This window comes from Prionailurus viverrinus, chromosome A1 (assembly GCF_022837055.1).
Source record: "Prionailurus viverrinus isolate Anna chromosome A1, UM_Priviv_1.0, whole genome shotgun sequence".
In the NCBI taxonomy this organism is placed as follows: Eukaryota; Metazoa; Chordata; class Mammalia; order Carnivora; family Felidae; genus Prionailurus; species Prionailurus viverrinus.
The window spans coordinates 23,227,196-23,248,075 of NC_062561.1; the positions used below are offsets into that span (position 1 = coordinate 23,227,196).

Consider the following 20,880-nt stretch of genomic DNA (forward strand, 5'->3'; position numbering starts at 1 on the left):
GTTGCCTTTTTCCTTACTGAGTTCTCCAGTGAGACAGAGAGGATAGTGGCAGAAGGAGCAAGACAGGAATGATTGTCATTACTGGGTGCTTATTAGAAACATTAGGGGAACTCTTATAGAATACCACTCTAGGTCCCACTCCAGACAATTGAATTAGACTCTTTGGTGGTGGGGCCTAAGCAAAGGTATTTTTAAAAGTTCTCCAGGTGATTCTTGGATGCAGCCAAAGTTGAGACTGGTTCAGGAGACTCTTCAAGTCAATGTCCTCTCAGAGCCTCAAAATGGAAGTATGACAAGGCTGGGGCAGGACAAAAGAATCTTCTTCTACCTCAACAATGGAGCAGTGGAGCAGTGGTACCACGTTCATTTCATATTTTCATGTGTGGGAGAAATATGACTATTTTTCTATATCTGAAGTTGAATTCTCATCATTAACCTTATTACCTCAAGTGCCAGAATCTTAATCTCTGTTAAATCGGGATCTATCCCCCTCCTGCCTTCTTCGATCCAGGAGATATATATGCAGTGACAGATGAACAGGGAACATCTAGCCTTTGGTATGGTTATCTAACTGACATTTATTGTCACATCCCTCTTCCCATATGCTCTGTGTCATTGTTCTTTACAAATCTATCCTTCCATGTTTCTACCTGTCGTCTCTCAATGCTGGTCTACATAGCTCTTGAGGGTTCTGCAAGCCTTGGCAGGCTTCCCCAGCTTTGGTAGGATGGGTACCTATCCTAAGAATGGGATTCAGCTCCATCTAAAGGGGTATACTGGCCTGCCAGAGGATTCCACACCTGTGCAGCCACTGTGCTCAAGGGATTTTGTGTCTCCTTCCAATACTCCTTGTTTTAGATCCCCAAATCTCTTTGGGGGTGGAATTACCCTTCATCCTGGAGACAGTGGCCTTGGAGAGTGCAAAACATAGGGGACCTCGTCAAGGAACCACCACTGTTCCTTGCTTCCCTCCCACTTTCCTCTCTCTATCTTCTTTAGGGACAAGATAATTCCAGTTCTAAAGCATCAACTTTCCTAGAGCCCTTCTTGGTTCTGGCTTTTGAAACTTGAAGTTCAGTCCCTTGCAATTCCAAGCGCTTGCATTTACATCTCAAAACCCGTCCTCTGATGATCTGTACCATCATTCTTTCCTTTAGGTGGTGAATACTATTAACTAAGTGGAGTAAAAGGTAAAAGGTTAAATAAAATGATAAGATGATACGAATCTCAGTTATTATCTCAAATTCTCATCTGGTCAATACAGAATTGGGTTCCGATTTTGTGCTGGTAAAAGCCGTGACTCTGGGCAAATTACTCACTGCTTCTGAGCCTCTGTTTTTCCTTCTGTAAAATGCAGGATTGTGAGGATTACTAAGAAGATGTATTTCTCTTTGCCCTTTGCCACTGCCGTTCTAGGTTGGTCTAGATAAGTGTTTCTACTATTATTTCTGAGGCTTTAAGAGAACCAAGAGAAATCCTGTGTAAACATACAGCTGTCGCATACTTGGTTACTCATCTTTCTTCCCCCCCTAAACTTTAGTTCAAGAACCTATATAGATCTGGTAACTGTTTCTGTGGCAGAGGTTGGATGGGTAAAATAAAATAAGATGGAAATCAGAGAATTCTGAAAATGTCTTATGGCACCATAAAGGATAGAAAAAAAATGTAAGGATCTGGCAAAAACCAAGTGTTCAGTAAATAGCTATTATTCACTCAGCCCTCAGTAGAAGTTCAGGGTAAGCAAATATATTGGAAGTTGTTTCTGTAGCACTTTGTAATTCTATTAATTCCATAGTTAACAATAGGAAAGTTTATTATTTCTTTTGAGAATTTCACATTTCATTTCTCTGTCAAAAAAATTTAGCAAGAGTAATTTGAACTACATTTCAAACTTTCCTCCTTCTTTTCGTGACTTACAATACAAACCAAGCGTCTTTTCTGTGACTCGTTGAATTTTCATATTTGTTTCTAAGTTTGAATTAGCCTCCATTTTATCCATTGAATTTTCAAAGTCACACGCGACAGCCACTTTTCTCATCTGTGTCGATAAGTCTGCACTCACTAATTGGCTGTATATCTAGAGTCTCTTAAATCTAGTTAGTGTTAACACTGATAGGCAGTGCCTATCTAAGTCAGCTCTTTCTTCTATAGCTCTATTTACATTTGACTCACATACTGCAAAGTTATTTGTTGAGTTAAAGATTTTTTTTTAAGTTTTTATTTTAATTCTAGTTAGTTAACATACAGTGTTATATTAGTTTCAGGTGTACAATTTAGTAATTCAACTCGGTGCTCATCAAGTGCACTCCTTAACCCCCATCACCTAACCAATAGGCCTTGCTCTGGGCAATAAAATGTGCAGGGTAAAAAACTTTAATTATTTTAAAGGACTGTGAAAAAATTAAAGTCTTCTCTTCCTTAGGACATCCCCTTGCTTTCCCTGCACACCACCTCAGTCCTTAATCTCCAAGTAGAAGGCAGAAATAGACACAGTGGGAGACTACAGGCCATTGTATGTGAAGAATAATTCCTTTTTCCCTTCTTCCTCATATACTCTTGCTCTACCCTCCACCTTAACATGTTCTACCTTCTACATTCCGCCTACTACTGGTTTCTGAGATCCTTGCAGATAAGAATTACAAAAGTTTTTGCTGTGGAAAAAGTAGTTTCTTAGTAAAGCAATTTCATTTTTTAAGGCTGATTGTCTAAAAACAAAACAAGGTTAGCAGGTAGGAGTCCCATCATTTCACCTCACTGAATTCTTTTAGTGAGGTATGAAGACATACAGAGCTCTGGTCACAGTCAAGGAGTGCTGAGGAAGGAGTGCACCTCTGCCCCCTTGCTTAGGCTTCCAAAGGAGCCGGCCCCACAAGATCTGCATGTTCTCTTTCTCATTCCTCGGCTTATCCCATATTTTTGCTGCTGCTTTGCCTGTTTTTAGGCTAGTATTGAAAAAGACACACCAGGAGACATGTTTAATGGATCACCTGTGACGTGGACTGGAAGGGTGTGAAGCCAGTAAGGCTCCTAGAAGAATTCTAGCCTTACATCTTATTTAAGTTCATGGACTTGTTCTGTCTTTACCCATGGGACCTTATTCTGAGTTTACCCTTTAAATAAGCGGCCTTAGACTCAGATGGTTGGTTTGATCTGGTAGCTCAGCTTCTGTGTTACTAGCAGTTAAATAGAAATGGCTTGAAAATAAGTACATCCTATTCATAGCTGATGGGATATGTGTTCCTAACAGAAACTGGTAGGTCCCAGCCACAGCTTTTTAGACAGATTATCCAGATTAAAAAAAAAAATGTTTATTGATTTATGTATTTTGAGAGAGAGAGAGAGAGAGAGGGAGAGTGCAAGTAGGGGAGGGACAGAGAGAGGGAGAAAGAGAATCCTAAACAGGCTCTGGGCTGTCAGCACAGAACCCAACTGGGGGCTCTATCTCATGAAACGTGAGATCATGACCTGGGCCGAAATCAAGAGTAGGACATTTAAGAGACTGAGCCTCCCAAGCGCCCCAGATCATTCCCCAGATTTTATTTGATTGGCAATGATGGGCAGTAGAAGGGTGGAAGAAGAGACATTTGAACTACCAGTGTCTGTTTTTCCCTTCCCTGTTTCTAACTGCACATGGTGTCTTTTAGTGATGAAAGGAGCCTTGAGGACAGTCCTTCATGAGTGCCAATGAAATGAAAAAGTCCTTGAGAATGTCTTGCCTTTAAAAGCTCAGAGATTCTGGGGGCTGCAAAAAGCCCCTTTCCATTCCATAAGCCGAGAGGCTGCTTGTTTCGGATTCACTTTTTTCTTTATACATCGCTGTTCGGTGCATTGCGCCACTGCACTTCAGAAGCAGGTGCCAGAGTCTGTATGATACTTGTCAGCCACACCCATCCATTCCTGGGTTAGCATCTTACACTGAAAACTTTGACACATTTTATAGCTAGATATCCAGTGAACCAGCGCCCAGTCATCCGTCCAATGGTCAATTCTTGATGGGGCACACGTCATCAGGGTTTTCAATTGTCAATGTGTGTATCTCATTAAGAGATACACATAAGAGATACACATAAGACTCTACTCCTCAGATGGGCCTGGTGAAGGAAATTTTCTAAAGCTTCCCAGGTGATGCTGGTGTGCCATCTGGATTGGTAAGTAGTGACTGATTTTTTTTTTTTTTGAAGGCAGAATCGCCTCCCCCCCCCCCCCCCCACACTGCTCTATGAACGCAGACATAGAGTACTTATTTTTTAAATGAACCCCATCCTACAGATAAGGTAACTAAGGCCCAGAGAAGTTAAGATCTCACAGATGGTGGCGATGGTCGTCTGTCCAATACCACATCTTACCACTTTACTAGGAAGTGTTCAGGTTGCCTTCTGGCCACAGGTTGGCTATTAAGGCTGCGGTGCTGACTTCTAAGGGTCAAAGTTTGCTCCGTGCCCGCCAAGCCCAACTTTGCTTGAGCTGGTAATCCCTGCTAAGAAAGTCCGCATCTGCAGAGTTAACCGAGGTCCCGCCCGCGAAGGGTGGGGCGAGGGGTGGAGTGCGCGTCGCAAGCAGCTGGGTCGCCGGCCGCCTTGCGCCTCTGCGCCTGCGCACGGCGCCGAGGGGACGGGGTCGGGCTCAGAAATGGCGGCCTCCATGTTCTACAGCCGGCTATTGGCCACAGCCGCCCTTAGAAGCTGCGGGTCCCGGCCGGCGCTGCGGGCCGCCGCCCAGGTATTGCGGCCCAGCCGGCTCTCGCTTGGAGGGCCGGCAGGAGAAAGGGCGAGGTGGGAGACCTGGTTCCTGTGGGCGAGGTGTGAGGGGATCTGAGGCCCGGCTCGGGGTCACTTCGCAGTAGGTGACATTGCGTGACGTGGGGTGCCCAGCCGGGCCCGCGGGCGGCGTGCCCTGGAGTGCTGCCTGCCGTGACAGAGAGCGGGCCCATGTTTGCGCTGCTCTGCTCCCGGGCCATCTGGCTGCGGCTGCTCACCCAGTTGCCGAGGGGCCGCAGGGAGGCAGGTGGAGGGCGCTTCCAAGTGGAGGTGGAGGTGCCTGGGCAGTTTCTGCTCCTTTTTCTGTGCCCCGCAAGGTGGGCCGAGGCTTCTGCGGCCCTTCTATGGGGAGGGGGAAATGCCCTTCACATGTACTTTCGTGTCCCTTGGGAGCTGTCATAGGTGGGAATGACTTCACAGGACCAGCTTGCTGACTGGCCTTTTTTGGGACGAGGCAAGAAGTTTCCCACCTCTCCCAAGGAGTTGTGTACTGTTGGTGTTAACCGTGGGAATAAGATGATGTTTGTTAGCTTACCAACTGGGGAAGACAGTTATCTTTTGGATCACTTCATTTCTGTAGAGAGTATAGCATAATAAGCACGGGTTTTTGTTTCGTTGGTGTTTTGTTTTGGAGTGTTTACCGTTTCCAGGTACTGTGCTAAATAAATAAGCATTTTACGTCTCGTTAGGCTTTTAAGCAACGCTCTAAGGGCGTCATTAATATACTCATCATTGATGAAACTGTGGCTAAGAGAACAAGTAATTGGGGCCAGGTCGGGAAGCAGGTAAGGTCAAAGCTAAGGCCTAATTCCAGACTGGCTGGCTCCAAAGCTTGTGTGCTTGAATCTGCTCTTCACTTTTTTCTTCGCTTTTTTCGGAAAAACTTGGCCTGTGTTTTCCAAAGTTGATACAGACTTGTGAAAGGGCGTGATTGGTTTCATAAGTCAATTTCGGGGTTTTAGATTATGTTCAGAAATAAAGTCCTTAGACATGACAAAAATAAATTGATTTAGACTTTTATTCTTTTTGGAAGCTGTTCATACTTAAAACTTGGAGATGGTAAATGCTATGAGTATGCTTCTTAATAAGAGAAGTGATTTTTTTTGGCCTTGAACTTCCTTCTTATGAGTCTTAGAAAGTGCTGTCTAGTTTTCAGAAAATGAGGATTTGGTGAACAAATATGTTTTCGTCATAATTTTTATCCTTTTGGAAATTGTTTTAAAAGCTTTTGTCTCTCCATATGGAGATGCCTAGCATGTTGTCTTAATATCTCTTTTCTTCCACTCTCACATTAAATAATACAGATTTAGAATTTGGAAGGCCCTTAGTCTAACCCCTTGCTTTTGTAGATGAGAACACAGAGGTTCAGCGTCCTAGAAAACTTGTTCACCGTCACACACTGAGTTTAGCTAATGCTCTTAAACGTTTTAATTCTCGGGGCGCCTGGGTGGCGCAGTCGGTTAAGCGTCCGACTTCAGCCAGGTCACGATCTCGCGGTCCATGAGTTCGAGCACCGCGTCGGACTCTGTGCTGACAGCTCGGAGCCTGGAGCCTGTTTCGGATTCTGTGTCTCCCTCTCTCTCTGCCCCTCCCCTGTTCATGCTCTGTCTCTCTGTGTCTCAAAAATAAATAAACGTTAAAAAAAAAAAATTAAAAAAAAAAAGTTTTAATTCTCTGACCCCTTCTAGTTTCTGTATCTTCCTTATCAGTATATTTCTGATAAAATAGTTCAGGTTATAAGCAGATGAACTAATTTAAGATATTTTCTTAGTTGTCGTGAATCACATTCCCCAGTAACTACATTTACCCACTTTTGAATACATATTATTTAAACTAGGTAAATCATTGAATGGGTGGTGGGTTAGGAATTTAGCCAGGAATTGGTGGCCTTTTGGCAGTAGGAGTCTTCTGAGTGATGATGTCAGGAAAGACAAAGACTTAAATGTGGGAATCCTCGTGATTATGCAGGGATTTGTATTGCCAGTGAAATTAAAAACTGATATTTCAAGTCATAACTTCTAGTGGTGCAAGGAAAGGATTATCAATACCGTAGATATTAAAAAACCTTTAAGGTAGTATAAAAGCAATCAGCATTACTTTATGAATACTACTGATTCTTTGTGACTATAGGTACTTGAAAGAAACTGTAAAAATATACTCAGAGCTTTGTGTTCACTCACTGGTTTACCTTGAACTTTTTTGGGAAAAATTTCAAACTGATAGAAATGTGCCAGCAGTAGTACAGTGAGCACGTAATTGCCTTCACCTAAATGTAACATTTTGCCACATTTGCTTCATCTTTATAAAATTGTATTCCTGTGTGTGTGTGTGTGTGTGTGTGTGTGTGTGTGTGTATAAAATTCCATTCCGTCTATTTTTGCTCAACCATTTGAGAGTAAGTAGCAGGTAGCATGCCACTTTATCCCTAGATGTTTTAGCATATGCCTTTTAAAAATGAGGACATTCTCCTAAATAACCACAATATAGTTATTATATACTTAGGAAACCTATAGTTATCATACTTAGGAAATTTAGATTCAGATTTCCCCAGTTGTTCCCAAAGTGTTCCTTATAGCTGTTAGGTTTTTTTTTTTTTTTTTAAACTGAGATCACCTCTGTAGCATTTTTTCTAGTCTGTTCAGTTAATTAGGTGCTGCCTAATGAGTCTGTTAATGCTGTTATATGTGCTATAGTTGTTCATTTATATGTTCATATATACTACATGAATTCTGCAGCTGACGCCAAGTTGGCTTTATTCTTTTAGCATCCCTAGCACAGGGCTGGTATATAGGCATTCAAAAAATGTTTGTATAACTAATTTACCAAGCTGTGGTAAAAACTCCCTTTCCCCCTTATTTTTATTATTTTGAGGTATAATTTATATAAAGTGTACAATTTGGGTAGCTAGATTAATTTTTATGTATGTATACATCTGTGTAGCCACCATTCTGATCATGGTATGTCATATTTGCAGCCCTCCAAAACACCCATGTCCTCTCTCCCTATTAATACTCCCTAACAGAAGGTGACCACTAATTCTATCACCAATTTTGACTGGTTTTGAACTATATAAAAAATACAAGTATGTGTTCTTGTGTGTGGTTTCTTTTCCTCAAAGTTGTGTTTTTGAGATTACTGCCCTGTATTGTGAGCAATAGGTTTTTAAAAAAAAAAAAAATTGCACTGTAGTATCCTAGTATATGAATATAACATTTTATTATCTTATTGATGGGCATTTGGGTCATTTTCATTTTTTATTTATTATGAATAAGGCTGCTATGAGCTTTCTTTTTTTTTTTAAGTTTTTAAAATATTTATTTTGAGAGAGTGTGCATGAGCACCACAGCGCCAGTGTGGGTAGGGGAGGGACAGAGAGAGAGAAAAAGAAAATCCCAAGCAGGCTCTTGTGCAAAAGCCCCAGGCACGGCTGTATCTCATGAATCAGATCATGACCTGAGCCGAAATCAAGAGTCGGACGCTTAACCAACTGAGCCACCCAGGTGTCCCTGAATATATATTTGCCTTTTGGTAGACTGAACACTAATTTCTGTTGCCTTTATAGCCAGGAATGGGATTTCAGAAAGTCGATGTGTGCTGAGCAGTTTGGGATGTTGCTGGGTTTTAATATTGAAGTGACACTAAATCAGGGAGTTGAGCTACCCTGGTGAAATGTTTTCCAGGATTTTGGCTTACCAGATGAATCAGAAATAAGTGGTTACTAGATGTGATTGGCTTTTTAGACTACTGGTTCTCAAACTGTAGGGTGCTTAACTATCAGGGGAATGACTTGTTATGAATGCAGCTTTCCTGAGGCGCATTCCAGAGATTCTGACTTTTTGGATGTGAGTGGGGCCCCAGAATCGGCAGTTTTAGACACATCCCAGGTACATTTGCATTTTGATGCAAATAGTTCATGAATCCCCTTTAAGAAGTAGACTGTTTATATACAATTCCTTTAACTTCAATTCTTAAGATATTGTGTGTTTCATATGAACCATATTTCAGTATTCTGCCTTCTGTGAATAGAGAATGGAAATGTATGGGTGATAATTAAATGTGTAATTTCAATTCACTCTTTCAGAGCTTTCATAGCACTTAATTTGTTCTACATATTGCCATATAAGGTTGGTAGGATTGAGGAATTTGAATGATATTTGCAGGCTGTGAAATTAAGAGTTTCATGGAGGAAGTCAACTGGAGAGTGACATCTGGATCTACCCCTGTGGGAGAGTGAAGGCAGGAGGGTTGAGTAGAGGGAGAAGTAGAACTGTCATGTGGTTGCAGTAGGAGCCTTTGCCTTTCCTGTGGGAGATCTGGAACTAAGATGGTCCTTCAGAATTATCCCAAATTGGGGCGAGGTGCTAGGGCTTTATATCCTTACCTTAACCTCCATTGACCAGTCATGGATGTAGGCTGCAATGTGAAGGTGTGACTTTGGGCAAGGAAGTGCTAATGAAAGAACTCAGCTGAGAGCTATCAGCAGCCAACACTCCCAGCAGTTGGGGCTCTGAAAGGAGAATCTGAGCAGCACACTACAGTGACCACTACAGGTGAAACCAGGGTTTTGAGTCTCGAGTGTATGAAAGAGTAATGGTACTAGATCATTCAACTACTGCCTATCTAGTGCCAAGCAATTTGTTAGGTGCTTAAAGAATGGTGGAGACAAGAAAGGGAAGGATGAGGTTAGTTTTAGATATGCTGAATTTGGCACTGAGGTAGAAATCTGTAGGTCATTAGAGATATGGTGGTAAAGCTCAAATAAAAGATAAGGACTAGACATGATGAGGAAATAGTTAAAACTAAAGGGTAATGTTTGATATTTAGCAGGTAGGTTAGCTCTTAGGTTATAATTTAGGTAGCCTGAATATTATACTTTGATGATTTAATGTAACAGTTTTATTATAGTTATGAAGAACCAAATATTCTATATAAAAACGTATTTTGAGAAGGTGTTTTTAATAATAACTTCCAAATATCTATCATGTATAATATGTCTCCAATATCTCTAGGTTCTGGGAAGTTCTGGATTGTTTAATAACCATGGACTCCAAATACAGCAGCAGCAAAAAAGGAATCTCTCACTACATGAATACATGAGTATGGAATTGTTGCAAGAAGCTGGTGTCTCCATTCCCAAAGGACATGTGGCAAAGTCACCAGATGAAGCTTATGCAGTTGCCAAAAAATTAGGTACTAACTTAAGAAAAACTTTTGCCACTTTGACATGGGCACTCTGATAAGATGTGAACTTTTGGTTTATAGCAACTTACAGTTTTTATTTTATTTTTTTTAAATAAATTTTATTTACTTAAAAGAGAAGATGGAACTTTATGATTGTTGGCATTCTAAAATTATTATGAGATTATTATGAGCTCCCATAGTGCTAGTAACTTAAGAATCAATTACATTGGCATTAGGAATCTAAAGTCTTGTTTTTAGTTGGAATATAATTATGAGGAAGGAAGTTCTGCTTAATATTCTGAAGCTGAAAAGATTGGTGCTTGTGATGATTCTTCAAGGAAATGGTGAAGGAAATCTTAGCTGTTTATATGGTTTGATGGGAAAAGTATGGAACCAAAGGGAGGGAAAAAGAAGCTGAGCGCTAGACTGTAAGCTCCATGAGAGCAGGGTTTCTTTGTCTTCTTTTGTCCACTGATATATTCCAGACTCTTAGGAGAGTACCTGGCACGTGGGTAATCAATAACTGTTGTTATATTTTAAATGAACTAAATATTTGTGCATGTTCATTAATAGATTCTTTTATTGATAAGAGAAACCTTAATAGTTTTTGTTAATGTGAATTCTGTTAATTTATATTAATCTCTTTATTAAAAAATAAATTTTGACTTTAGAAGAAATCCTTCACTTTACATTTTTAATGATTTATTATGGGGCCATAATAGTCATGTACTAGCTGTACACTGCATTTTATTTTTAGTGGTATTTAAGATCCCAGCAATTTTATGGAGATTAGCACAATCTCTCCTGTATGTATACTTGATTAATATAGCTCTAAATGTGCTTTGATGAAGACTTTGTTTTATTAGTTTTTTTAAGAAGGCTATGGAGCATTTAAAAATGTTTAAAAATTTTAAAGTTTACTCATTTTGTACTTGTTTCTAGAATGGGTTTTTCTTTCAAAAGTGGGGGCATGGACAAGTTCAGAAATATATCCTATATTAAAGCTATGTTTTTGACAAGTTGACCTGGAAACATGATTTTTTATAGTTTAATTTTTTGTTAATCAGAAAAAAATACTTTTTATTCAGATTATACGCAAACTTCTTTTTATTTATTGAAAGCCTTGTGTAAAATGGTATTAATTTTGGTGAAATTTTTGTTAATTAATGGTGACCTGTACTTTGAACTTGTGCATGATAAAAAATGTGCCTCAATTTTACCCTCAAAACAGTGTATATTAGAGGCTCTTAAAGGTCAAGTTTAAAGAAAACTTGTGATTGTACTTTGTATTTCTGTAATATTTCTTGGAAAGACTTCTTTCTAATAACTACTCCCTTGAGAATTGATCTTATCTATATGACCTAAACTTTAATTTCTAAAGAAGACCCAGCTAAGTAGGAGGGAAGACTTTGAAATGCAGTTGAGAAAGTATAAGGTTTTCTTATTCTGCTGTTCCCTTCTCAAGGATGACACTTAGGCCGGTTTGACTTCGTTCTTTTAATTTTGTTAGTCTGATCTCTTGAGAGATGATTTTTTGTTTACCAATTCATTCATTTGTAATAATGCTGAACCATAAAATGTTTTTCATGCCAGTGTTGGTAAGGCCTGTTTTATATATAATGAGGTCAGTAAAAGCTATATTTTTCTATTTCCAAATTATTATAACTGGTTTTTCTGTCTTCTCCATATATTTTCTCATTTAGTCAAAGTTTGTTGTTTTGTCAGAAAAAAAAAATCTGTGTAGAAACTTTTTCATAAAACAAGTAGGATTTATTTGGATGCCAGTTTCTTGATTTCTTTATTCCTTGTAAAAATCTTTAATGGCGCTTAAATGATTAAAAGAAGAAAAAATAGTTAATATATGTAGGATATACTATGAGTATTGATATACTATGAGACCTGGCAAGGTCTCTGGGACCAGGACTTCTATGAAATAAGGAGCAGGTAGGCAGCTCTGATTATGAGCCCATTGGAACAGAAGGTGTCTTGTTTGTCTAGAAAGTATGTTTTTGTCAAATAACACTGCAGATGATGATTACAGTGTGGAAGTGGGATTAGTGACTAATGAGGACTTTTAAATTTAGAGGATCAGAAATGCTACTTTTTAAAGATATGTTTGGTAACTACTATGAAGATGTTGAGGGCAGTTTTGTCTTTTGTTGGGAGTCATTAATATCAAAAGGTATTGACTATGGGATCTAATTGCCTTAGAAATACACCTGGTTCTGTCTATCTAGCTAGCAATTCCTAATGCTGATTTTGGCTACTTTGTTTTTTGCATTACTGAAAAATTCAGAGTATTAATTCCATTTATTAAAAAGCTCTTAAATCACCAACCAATATAGAGAAATACAAATGCATTACAGGTGGGCTAAACTTGCTTCCCCTTAGTTCTGTGGGTGATATGGGGACTGGGGCCACTGAGCCTTAAAGCTGGTGACTCCTCCTGAAATAGCCCTGGCCTCTTTCCCCAGTGTTCCCTTCAAGTTCTATAATTTTCTTTGTATATCATGATATGAGAAAAGCTGGAAACACCTGTTCTGGAGGCAAGTTTTGCCTGTTGTGAATAATTGAAGTTGGGGATGGAAGAGTGGCTGGAAGGAAATCTAATTCTAGTTTGTTTGTAGACTGGTTTTCTCATATCCTTTTTTAATGATAGGCCTTTGGTAGACAGCTCATTAATTTCATGGTTCTGTATTGCCAAGAATAATATCTTTTAGGCTTGGGAAGTTTCTCCCTTTTGTTCTAATTTTCAGAGGAACTATAAAAGCTGTGCTTCATAGGGGTGCCTGGGTGGCTCAGTCGGTTGAGTGCCCGACTTCAGCTCAGGTCGTGATCTCACCATTAGTGGGTTCAAGCCCCACGTCAGGCTTGAGCTATTAGCTCAGAGCCTGAAGACTGCTTCAGATTCTGTCTCCCTCTCTCTCTGCAGCTCCCCATTCACACTGTGTCTGTCTCTTGAAAATAAATAAATGTTTAAAAAAAAAAGCTGTGCTTCATAGACTTTTAAGAGCAGAAACCCTAGTACATAGCTCAAATACAAATACATATTAGTTCCCCTATTACTGTAAATAGAATTGCATCTGAATGGGCTTTCTATGTTTGAGATTACAATGTAATTATTTTGCTGCTTGAAAATTGTTCAACCTATGGGGCGCCTGGGTGGCGCAGTCGGTTAAGCGTCCGACTTCAGCCAGGTCACGATCTCGCGGTCTGTGAGTTCGAGCCCCACATTAGGCTCTGGGCTGATGGCTCAGAGCCTGGAGCCTGTTTCCGATTCTGTGTCTCCCTCTCTCTCTGCCCCTCCCCCGTTCATGCTCTGTCTCTCTCTGTCCCAAAAATAAATAAAAAAACGTTGAAAAAAAAATTTTAAAAAGAAAATTGTTCAACCTAGTGAAATTTATGTTGTCTGACTAGTCTTTTTGTTGCATATTTTGTTGACCATTTTTAGAGTATACTTTAATTGATTTCATTGATAATTCATTTTTTAATTGCTTAAACATAAATTTATTCTTACATTTAATGAGGTTAGAAGTTTGAAATGGGTCTTAGGTCCCATTTGTTTTCTTTTTTTCTTTAATTTTCACCCCTTTCATCCATTTTTTTCTCCCCCACCCACTGCCTCTGGCAGCTGCCAATTTGTTCTATGTATCTATGAGCTTAGGTTTTTGTTTTGTTTTGTTTTTGTTTTTTTTCTAATTTAATATATAAGAGTGTTCATATGGAATGTCTTTCTTTGACTTATTTCACTTAGCCCTTCAGGTCTATTCATGTTGTTGGAAATGGGAAAATTTCATTCTTTTTTATGGCTGAGTACACACACATACGTACATGCATATACCATAATTTCTTTACCCATTTATCAATCAATGGATACTTCGATTGTTTCCATATCTTGGTTATTGTAAATAGTGCTGCAATCAACATGGGGTACATGTATTTTTTCAAGTTAGTGTTTTCTTCAGGTAAATACCCAGAAGTGGAATTGCTGGATCATATAGTAGTTCTTTTTTTTTTTTTTTTTTTTTTTTAGATTATTTCATTTTTTAAAATGTTTATTTATTTATTTTTGAGAGAGAGAGAGGAACAAGCAGAGGAATGAGGGGAAGGAGACACAGAATCTGAAACAGGCTCCAGGCTCTGAGCTGTCAGTACAGAGCTGGACGTCGGGCTCGAATTCATGAGCTGAGAGATCACAACCTGAGCCAAAGTCAGGCGTTTAACTGACTGAGCCACCCAGGCGCCCCTGGTAGTTCTATTTTTAATTTTTTTTGAGGAATGCCTTTACTATTTTCCCTAGTGGCTGCACCAATTTATATTTCCAACAGTGCATGAGCATTCCCTTTTCTTCCATCCTCACCAACACTTGTTATTCCTTGTTTTTTTTTTAATAGCCATTCTAACAGGTGTGAGATGATAGCTCATTGTGGTTTTGATTTGCATATTCCTGATGAATAGTGATTTTGAGCATCTTTTTGTGTGTTTATTGGCCATCTGTATGTCTTTGAAAAAATGTGTGTTCATATTTTCTGCTTGTTTAACCAGATTCTTTTTCACAGTTGAGTTTTATGAGTTCTTTATGTTTTGGGTATTAACTCCTTATCAGATATATGGTTTGCAAATATTTTCTCCCATTCAGTAGGTTGCCTTTTTATTTTGTTAAAGGTTTCCTTTGCTGTGCAGAAGTGTTTCAATTTGATATAGTCCTGCTTATTTATTTTTGCTTTTGTTGCTTTTACTTTTGGTGTCACATTAAAAAAATCATCACCAAGACCTTTGTCAAAGATCTTGTCGCCTATGTTTTCTAATAGGAGTTTTATGGTTTTTTAAGTCTTATGTTCACATCTTTAAAGCACTTCAAGTTAATTTTTGTGTATGGTATAAAATAGTGGTTAAGTTTCATGCTTGTGCACATGGCTGTCCAGGTTTTCCAACACCATTTATTGAAGAGACTGTCCTTTCCCCATTGTATATTCTTGGGTTTCTTTTTGATAAATTAACCATATATACATGGATTATTTCTGGCCTCCCAGTTTTGTTCTATTGTTTTATGTGTCTACTTGTATGTCAGTACTATACTATTTTGATTACTTTAGCTTTGTAATATAGTTTGAAATACGGGAGTGTGATGCCTTCAGCTTTTTTCTTCTTTTGCAAGTTTGCTTTGGCTACTTGGCATTGTTTTTGTGGTTCCATACAAATTTTAGAATTGTTTTTTCTATTTCTGTGAAAAATGCCATTAGAATTTTGATAGGGATTGCATTGAATCTTTAGATTGCTGTGGACATTTTAACTGTATTATAACAGTCCAGAATATCTTTCCATTTGTTTGTGTCTTCTTCAGTTTCTTTAATCAGTGCCTTATAGTTCAGTGTACAGGTCTTTTACCTCGTTGGTTAAATTTATTCGTAGGTAATTTTGTTCTTTTTGAGGCAGTTGTAAATGGGATTTTTAAAAAATTTCTCTGATAGTTATGAATGTATATAAATGTAATCAATTTTTGTATTGATTTTATATCCTGCAGCATTAGTGAATTCATTTATTCTAATAATTTTTATTTTATTTTATTTTTTTATTTTTGAGAGGGAGAAAGCACAAGTTGGGGAGGGACGGGGCAGGGGGGGGGAGGGAGGGAGGGAGACAGAATCTGAAGCAGGCTCTAGGCTCTGAGCTGTCAGCACAGAGCAGGCCACAGAGCTTGAACTCATGCTTAACTGACTGAGCCACCCAGGTGCCCCTAGTTCTAATAGTTTTTTGATGGAGTCTTTAGGGTTTTCTGTATATAACACTATGTTAAATGCAAACAGTGAGAGTTTTACTTCTTCCTTTTTAATTTGGATGCTTTTTATTTCTTTTTCTTGCCTAATTGCTGTGGGTAGAACTATATTGAATTAAAGTGGCAAGAGTGGACATCCTTGTCTTGGTGATCTTAGGGCCAAAGCTTTCAAATTTTCACTGTTGAATAAGATCTTAACTGTGGGCTTATCATATATGGCCTTTATTATGTTGAAATATGTTCCTTCTCTACCTGCTTTGTGGAGTTTTTTACATAATTGGATGCTGAATTTTGCCATATGCTTTTTCTGCATTTTTTGAGATGATCATATGATTTTTTTTTTTTTTTCAACGTTTATTTATTTTTGGGACAGAGAGAGACAGAGCATGAATGGGGGAGGGGCAGAGAGAGAGGGAGACACAGAATCGGAAACAGGCTCCAGGCTCTGAGCCATCAACCCAGAGCCTGACGCGGGGCTCGAACTCACGGACCGCGAGATCGTGACCTGGCTGAAGTTGGACGCTTAACCGACTGCGCCACCCAGGCGCCCCTAAGATGATCATATGATTTTTTACCCTTCATTTTGTTAATATCACATTCACTGATTTGTGGATATTTAAGTAGCCTTTGATTCCTGGAATAAATCCTATTTGATGTTGGTATATGATTTTTTTTTTTTTTATGGTATTGATTCTTTTAATGTGTTGTTGCATGCAGTTTCCTAATATTTTGTTGAGGATGTTTGCATGTGTGTTGATCAGGGTTATTACCCTGTAATTTTCTTTCCCTTTGGCATCCTTGTCTGGTTTGGGTATCAGGGTAATTCTGTCCCTGTAAAGTGAACTGCAAATGTTCTCTTCTATTTTTTTTTTTTTTTTCAAAGAGTTTGAGAAGGATTGCTATTCTTTTTTTAATGTTGGTAGAATTCACCAATAAAGCCATCTGGTCCTAGACTTTAATTTATTGGAAGGTTTTTGATTACTGATTCAATATCCTTACCAGTAATCTGTTCAGATTTTCTGTTTGTTCATGATCTAGTCTTGGTAGGTCATATGTTTCTAGGAATTCATTTCTTCTTGGTTGTCCAGTTCGTTGTCATTAATTGCTCATAATAGTCTCTTATGTTTTGCATTTCTGAGTTATCAGTTGTAATATCTTTTTGTCTGATTTTATTTATTTGAGTCCACTCTTTTTTCTTTTTTTGGTGAGCCTAGCTGAAAGTTTGTCATTTTGAAGAAGCAGCTCTTATTTTCATTGATCTTTTCCATTGTTTTTCCTTTATTTCTGTTCTAACCTCATTATTTCCTTCCTTCTACTAACTTTGGGCTTTGTTCTTTCTTAGTTCCTTGAGGTGCATAGTTAATTTGTTTGAGACTTTTCTTGTTTCTTAAAATAGGCATTTATTACTGTGAATTCAAACTGCTCTTTCTGCATCCCATAAATTTTGGTGTATTTCCATTTTGTTTGTCTCAATATATTTTTTAATTTCTTTTTTGATTTTTTTCTTTGACCCATTGGTAGCATGTTGTTTAATCTCCACGTATTTGTGAATTTTTCAGTTTTCTTTCTTTAATTGGTTTCTAGTTTCATACCACTGTGTTTGGAAAAGATGCTTGATATGATTTCAGTCCTCTTAAATTATTAAGACTTGTTTTGTGATTTATCATATCATCTGTCCTGGAGTATGTTCCATATGCACTTGAGAAAAATATATATTGTTGATTTTGGATGGGATGTCATTCAATATATATATTCATATATATTTAAATATGTATGTATATATATATATTATATATATATATATATTTAGACCATGATTGAATTTGTTAGTTAAGGCCTATGTTTGCTTTTTGATTTTCTGTCTGGATGATCTATCCATTGATGTAAGTGAGTGTTAAAGTCCCCTACTACTATTCTATTACTGTCTCTTTCCCCCTTTGGTCTGTTAAGATTTGCTTTATATATTTAGGTGCTTCTATGTTGGGTGCATAAATATTTACAAATGATATATCATCTTGTTGGATTGACGCCTCTATCATTATTTAACACTCTTGTCTCTTATTATAGTCTTTGTTATGAAGTTAATTTTGTCTGAAATAAGTATAGCTACTCTGGCTTTCTTTTGGTTTCTGTTTGTGTGGAATATCTTTTTTCATCCTTTCACTTTCACTCTGTTTCCTTCCATCTAAAAGTGAGTCTCTTGCAGCATGCATGAGTCTTGTTTTTTAATTTATTCAGTCACTCCATGTCTTAGTCCTAGTGTTTAGGATTCTAGTATAATTAAGATGGAATTTCTGTCTGGTTGAATAAACATGTACAAAGGTTGCCAATTGATGAATGCCAGCCTGGAGGGAAACTTCTAATGGCAGACAATAGCCCTTTGCCTTCTTTTTTCTTCTTCCTAGTGTTTTATTGGATGACTATATAGAAGAATGCTTAAAACGTTTGTGAATAACTGAAGCTAGCAGGGATAGTGAATATATTTTAAATAAATCTTGGAATCCATAAAAGCTCTTGTCTGACTAGAGCAAAGGGCCAAATCTAATAAAGACTGTAAGCTCTCTAAGGGCAGGGTAGGTCCCTTTTGATCATTGTTGTGTCTACAATTCCAGCACAGTAACTGGTATATAGATGTACTTTTTAAATGAATTAATGGAATTGAATAAAATCTTGTTTCAATCAATTGTCCTCAGATGTCTCTTGTAATCCTTCTCTTTCTCTTGATAATTGATGAAACTGCATTCATTAACTTTTTTTGGCTTTTCTTTTGTTGTGAAAGGCTTTTATAAAAGGAACTTTTGAAGAATCATCTCTGCCCTTAAGGAATTTACATTCTTATAAATTTTATAACACAGAAGGCTCTTCCCCCAAGGAAGAAAGGAAGTTGGCACTTGGGGGAAGAGTCTTCTGTCTTATAAAATATTTTTGAAAAAGTAGAGCTTTACTACTCAAATAGGTCAATATTTTAAATCCTCAGTTTAATGTGTGAATATTTGAATTTAGCCCAGCAAAGCATCAGTTTAACTCTTGACCATTTTTACATGATATTTACACTGTTGGGATTACATTTATCCTCTTTGGATATAAATGAATATTTCTAAAGTACCAGAAAACCAGGACTTGGCAGGTAACCAGAAAAAGGTAAAATGACTAGTAGCTGCTTCTTTTAGTTTGGGCATGAACTCTGTAATTTGCCTTTGTCCCTGAGCCTACCTGTTGTCTTCCCGTAGGAAAATTATTGTTAGTTTTAAGGAAATTTCTTAAGTTTTCTCTAGTTTTTTATCTAATATTAAATTGTTTTCACTTGGGAATGGTGGGGACTGTGGCAGATAGAAAAGGGTCTATCTGTGTAAACAAGGCACTTCTAATCAGCTTTAGTTGCAGGGCCCAGTATTTCCAGTTCTCAGTTTTTTATTTTTTTATTTTTTAAGTTGTATTCATTTTATGAGAGACAGAGCATGAGCAGGGGAGGGGCAGAGAGAGAGAGGGAGACACAGAATCTGAAGCAGGCCCTAGGCTCCGAGCTGTCAGCACAGAGCCTGATGTGGGGCTTGAACTCAAAAATTGTGAGATCATGACCTGAGCCAAAGTCAGTCGCTTACCTGACTGAGCCACCAAGGTGCCCCCAGTTTTGAGTTTTTTAAAGAGCAGTGGAAAATCTAGATTTTTTACGAATTCGTTCCATTTTTTTTTTTAATGTTTTTTTTTGAGAGAGTATGAGCACAGTTGGGGGAGGAGCAGAGAGAGAGGATCAGAAACAGGCTCTGTGCTGACAACCGAGAGCCCCATGCAGGGCTTGAACTCATGAACTGCGAGATCATGAACCTGAGCTGAAGTTGGATGCTTAACTGACTGAGCCACCCAGGCGCCCCAAATTTGTTCCATCTTTAAATGTTCTTTTATTCAACATTCAGAAAATATATGCTAGGAACCCTCCCAGGAGCTTGAGAACATCAATAACCACAACCCAGATTTTGCCCTTCTGGTCTATATTCTAGTGGGCGAGCAAAACAATGAATGATAAACATGAGAAAATTATGTATTATGTTTGAAGGTGATGAATTCTATGGGGAAAAAAAGGGCAGGGTAAGGGGGATTGGTCACAGGCAGATCGTAGTATTAAGTAGAGTGATCAGGGTAAGCATCATGGACAGTGATATGTAAGAAGAAAAAGCTTGAAGGGAATGAGGACCTTTCTCAAGTGGATATAGGTATCTTCTTATATCTGAAGGTAGAGCATTCTTGTGAAACATTTTGTAAGCCAAAATGGCATAAAGCAAAAGAGCAACTACCAACAATTTATATGGAAATGTTTTCAAGCATTCCCAGACCCAACAGACGACCCCTCCTAGGCTTTTCTGATACCTCAGAACACATCTTGCTAACAGAGATGCACAAAATAAGTCAAGATAAAGCACAGACGCTCAGAGACACAGTTCAAAGCTATGGTGGCTTGATGCTGAGGCACTGAATTTAGTTCCTGGGTAAGGAGCTTGGTGGGGCCACTCTTGCTGTTTGGGGTGCATGCTGCCTCTGTGATGGCTCTGCAAAACAAGCACTGAACATTGTTCTTATAGAAGTGAAAATCATTTTCGGATTTCTTTTGGTTAGTGAAAACATACTGACGTAGGTCTTTTGTAAAAGCAAAGTGATATAATGCGAACTTTTGAAAAACAGGGGATTCTTGTACTTGGATGACCAATATTCCAGGTGGCAGGAGCATTAGAGCCAAGTCCTGTAGGCGGGAACATGCCTGGAAACAGCAGAGACTAGTGTTGCTGGAGTGGAGTGAGCAATGAGGAGGTTATAGGAAGAGTACTGGGAGATTCTATAGGGCCTTTAGGCCATTGTAAGGAGTGTGAATTTTACTCTGAGTAAAAAGGACATTGCAAGGTTTTAAATAGAGGAGTGATGTGCTCACTTTGCTGCTTTGAGAATGCTCTGTCAGGGACAAGGGTAATCTAGGTGAGATATAATGGTGGCTGGGACCAGGATCCAAATGAGGTGATGAGGAGTGGTCAAGATTCTGGATAAATTTTGAAGATAGAATCAGTATGATTTCCTGACTGAATGGATATGGAGTGTGAGAAAGAGGGTTCTTTTAAATACTGCCTTGACTGACTCAAAGAGCCATCTTCTGGCTTCTAAATGTACACTCATTTACAT

The 20,880-nt window shown here is 38.4% G+C and overlaps 1 protein-coding gene across 1 annotated transcript in view; it reads left to right on the forward strand.

Annotated features, from left to right (window-relative positions):
* The first annotated feature begins 4,592 nt into the window (after nucleotides 1-4,592).
* SUCLA2 (succinate-CoA ligase ADP-forming subunit beta) overlaps nucleotides 4,593-20,880 on the forward strand; it is a 45,567-nt gene continuing 29,279 nt past the window's right edge. Inside the window, exons 1-2 of the mRNA XM_047869703.1 lie at nucleotides 4,593-4,719; nucleotides 9,767-9,947. Coding sequence (XP_047725659.1) covers nucleotides 4,630-4,719; nucleotides 9,767-9,947 — 271 coding nt within the window. The 5' untranslated portion in view covers nucleotides 4,593-4,629. The remainder of the gene's footprint in view (nucleotides 4,720-9,766; nucleotides 9,948-20,880) is intronic.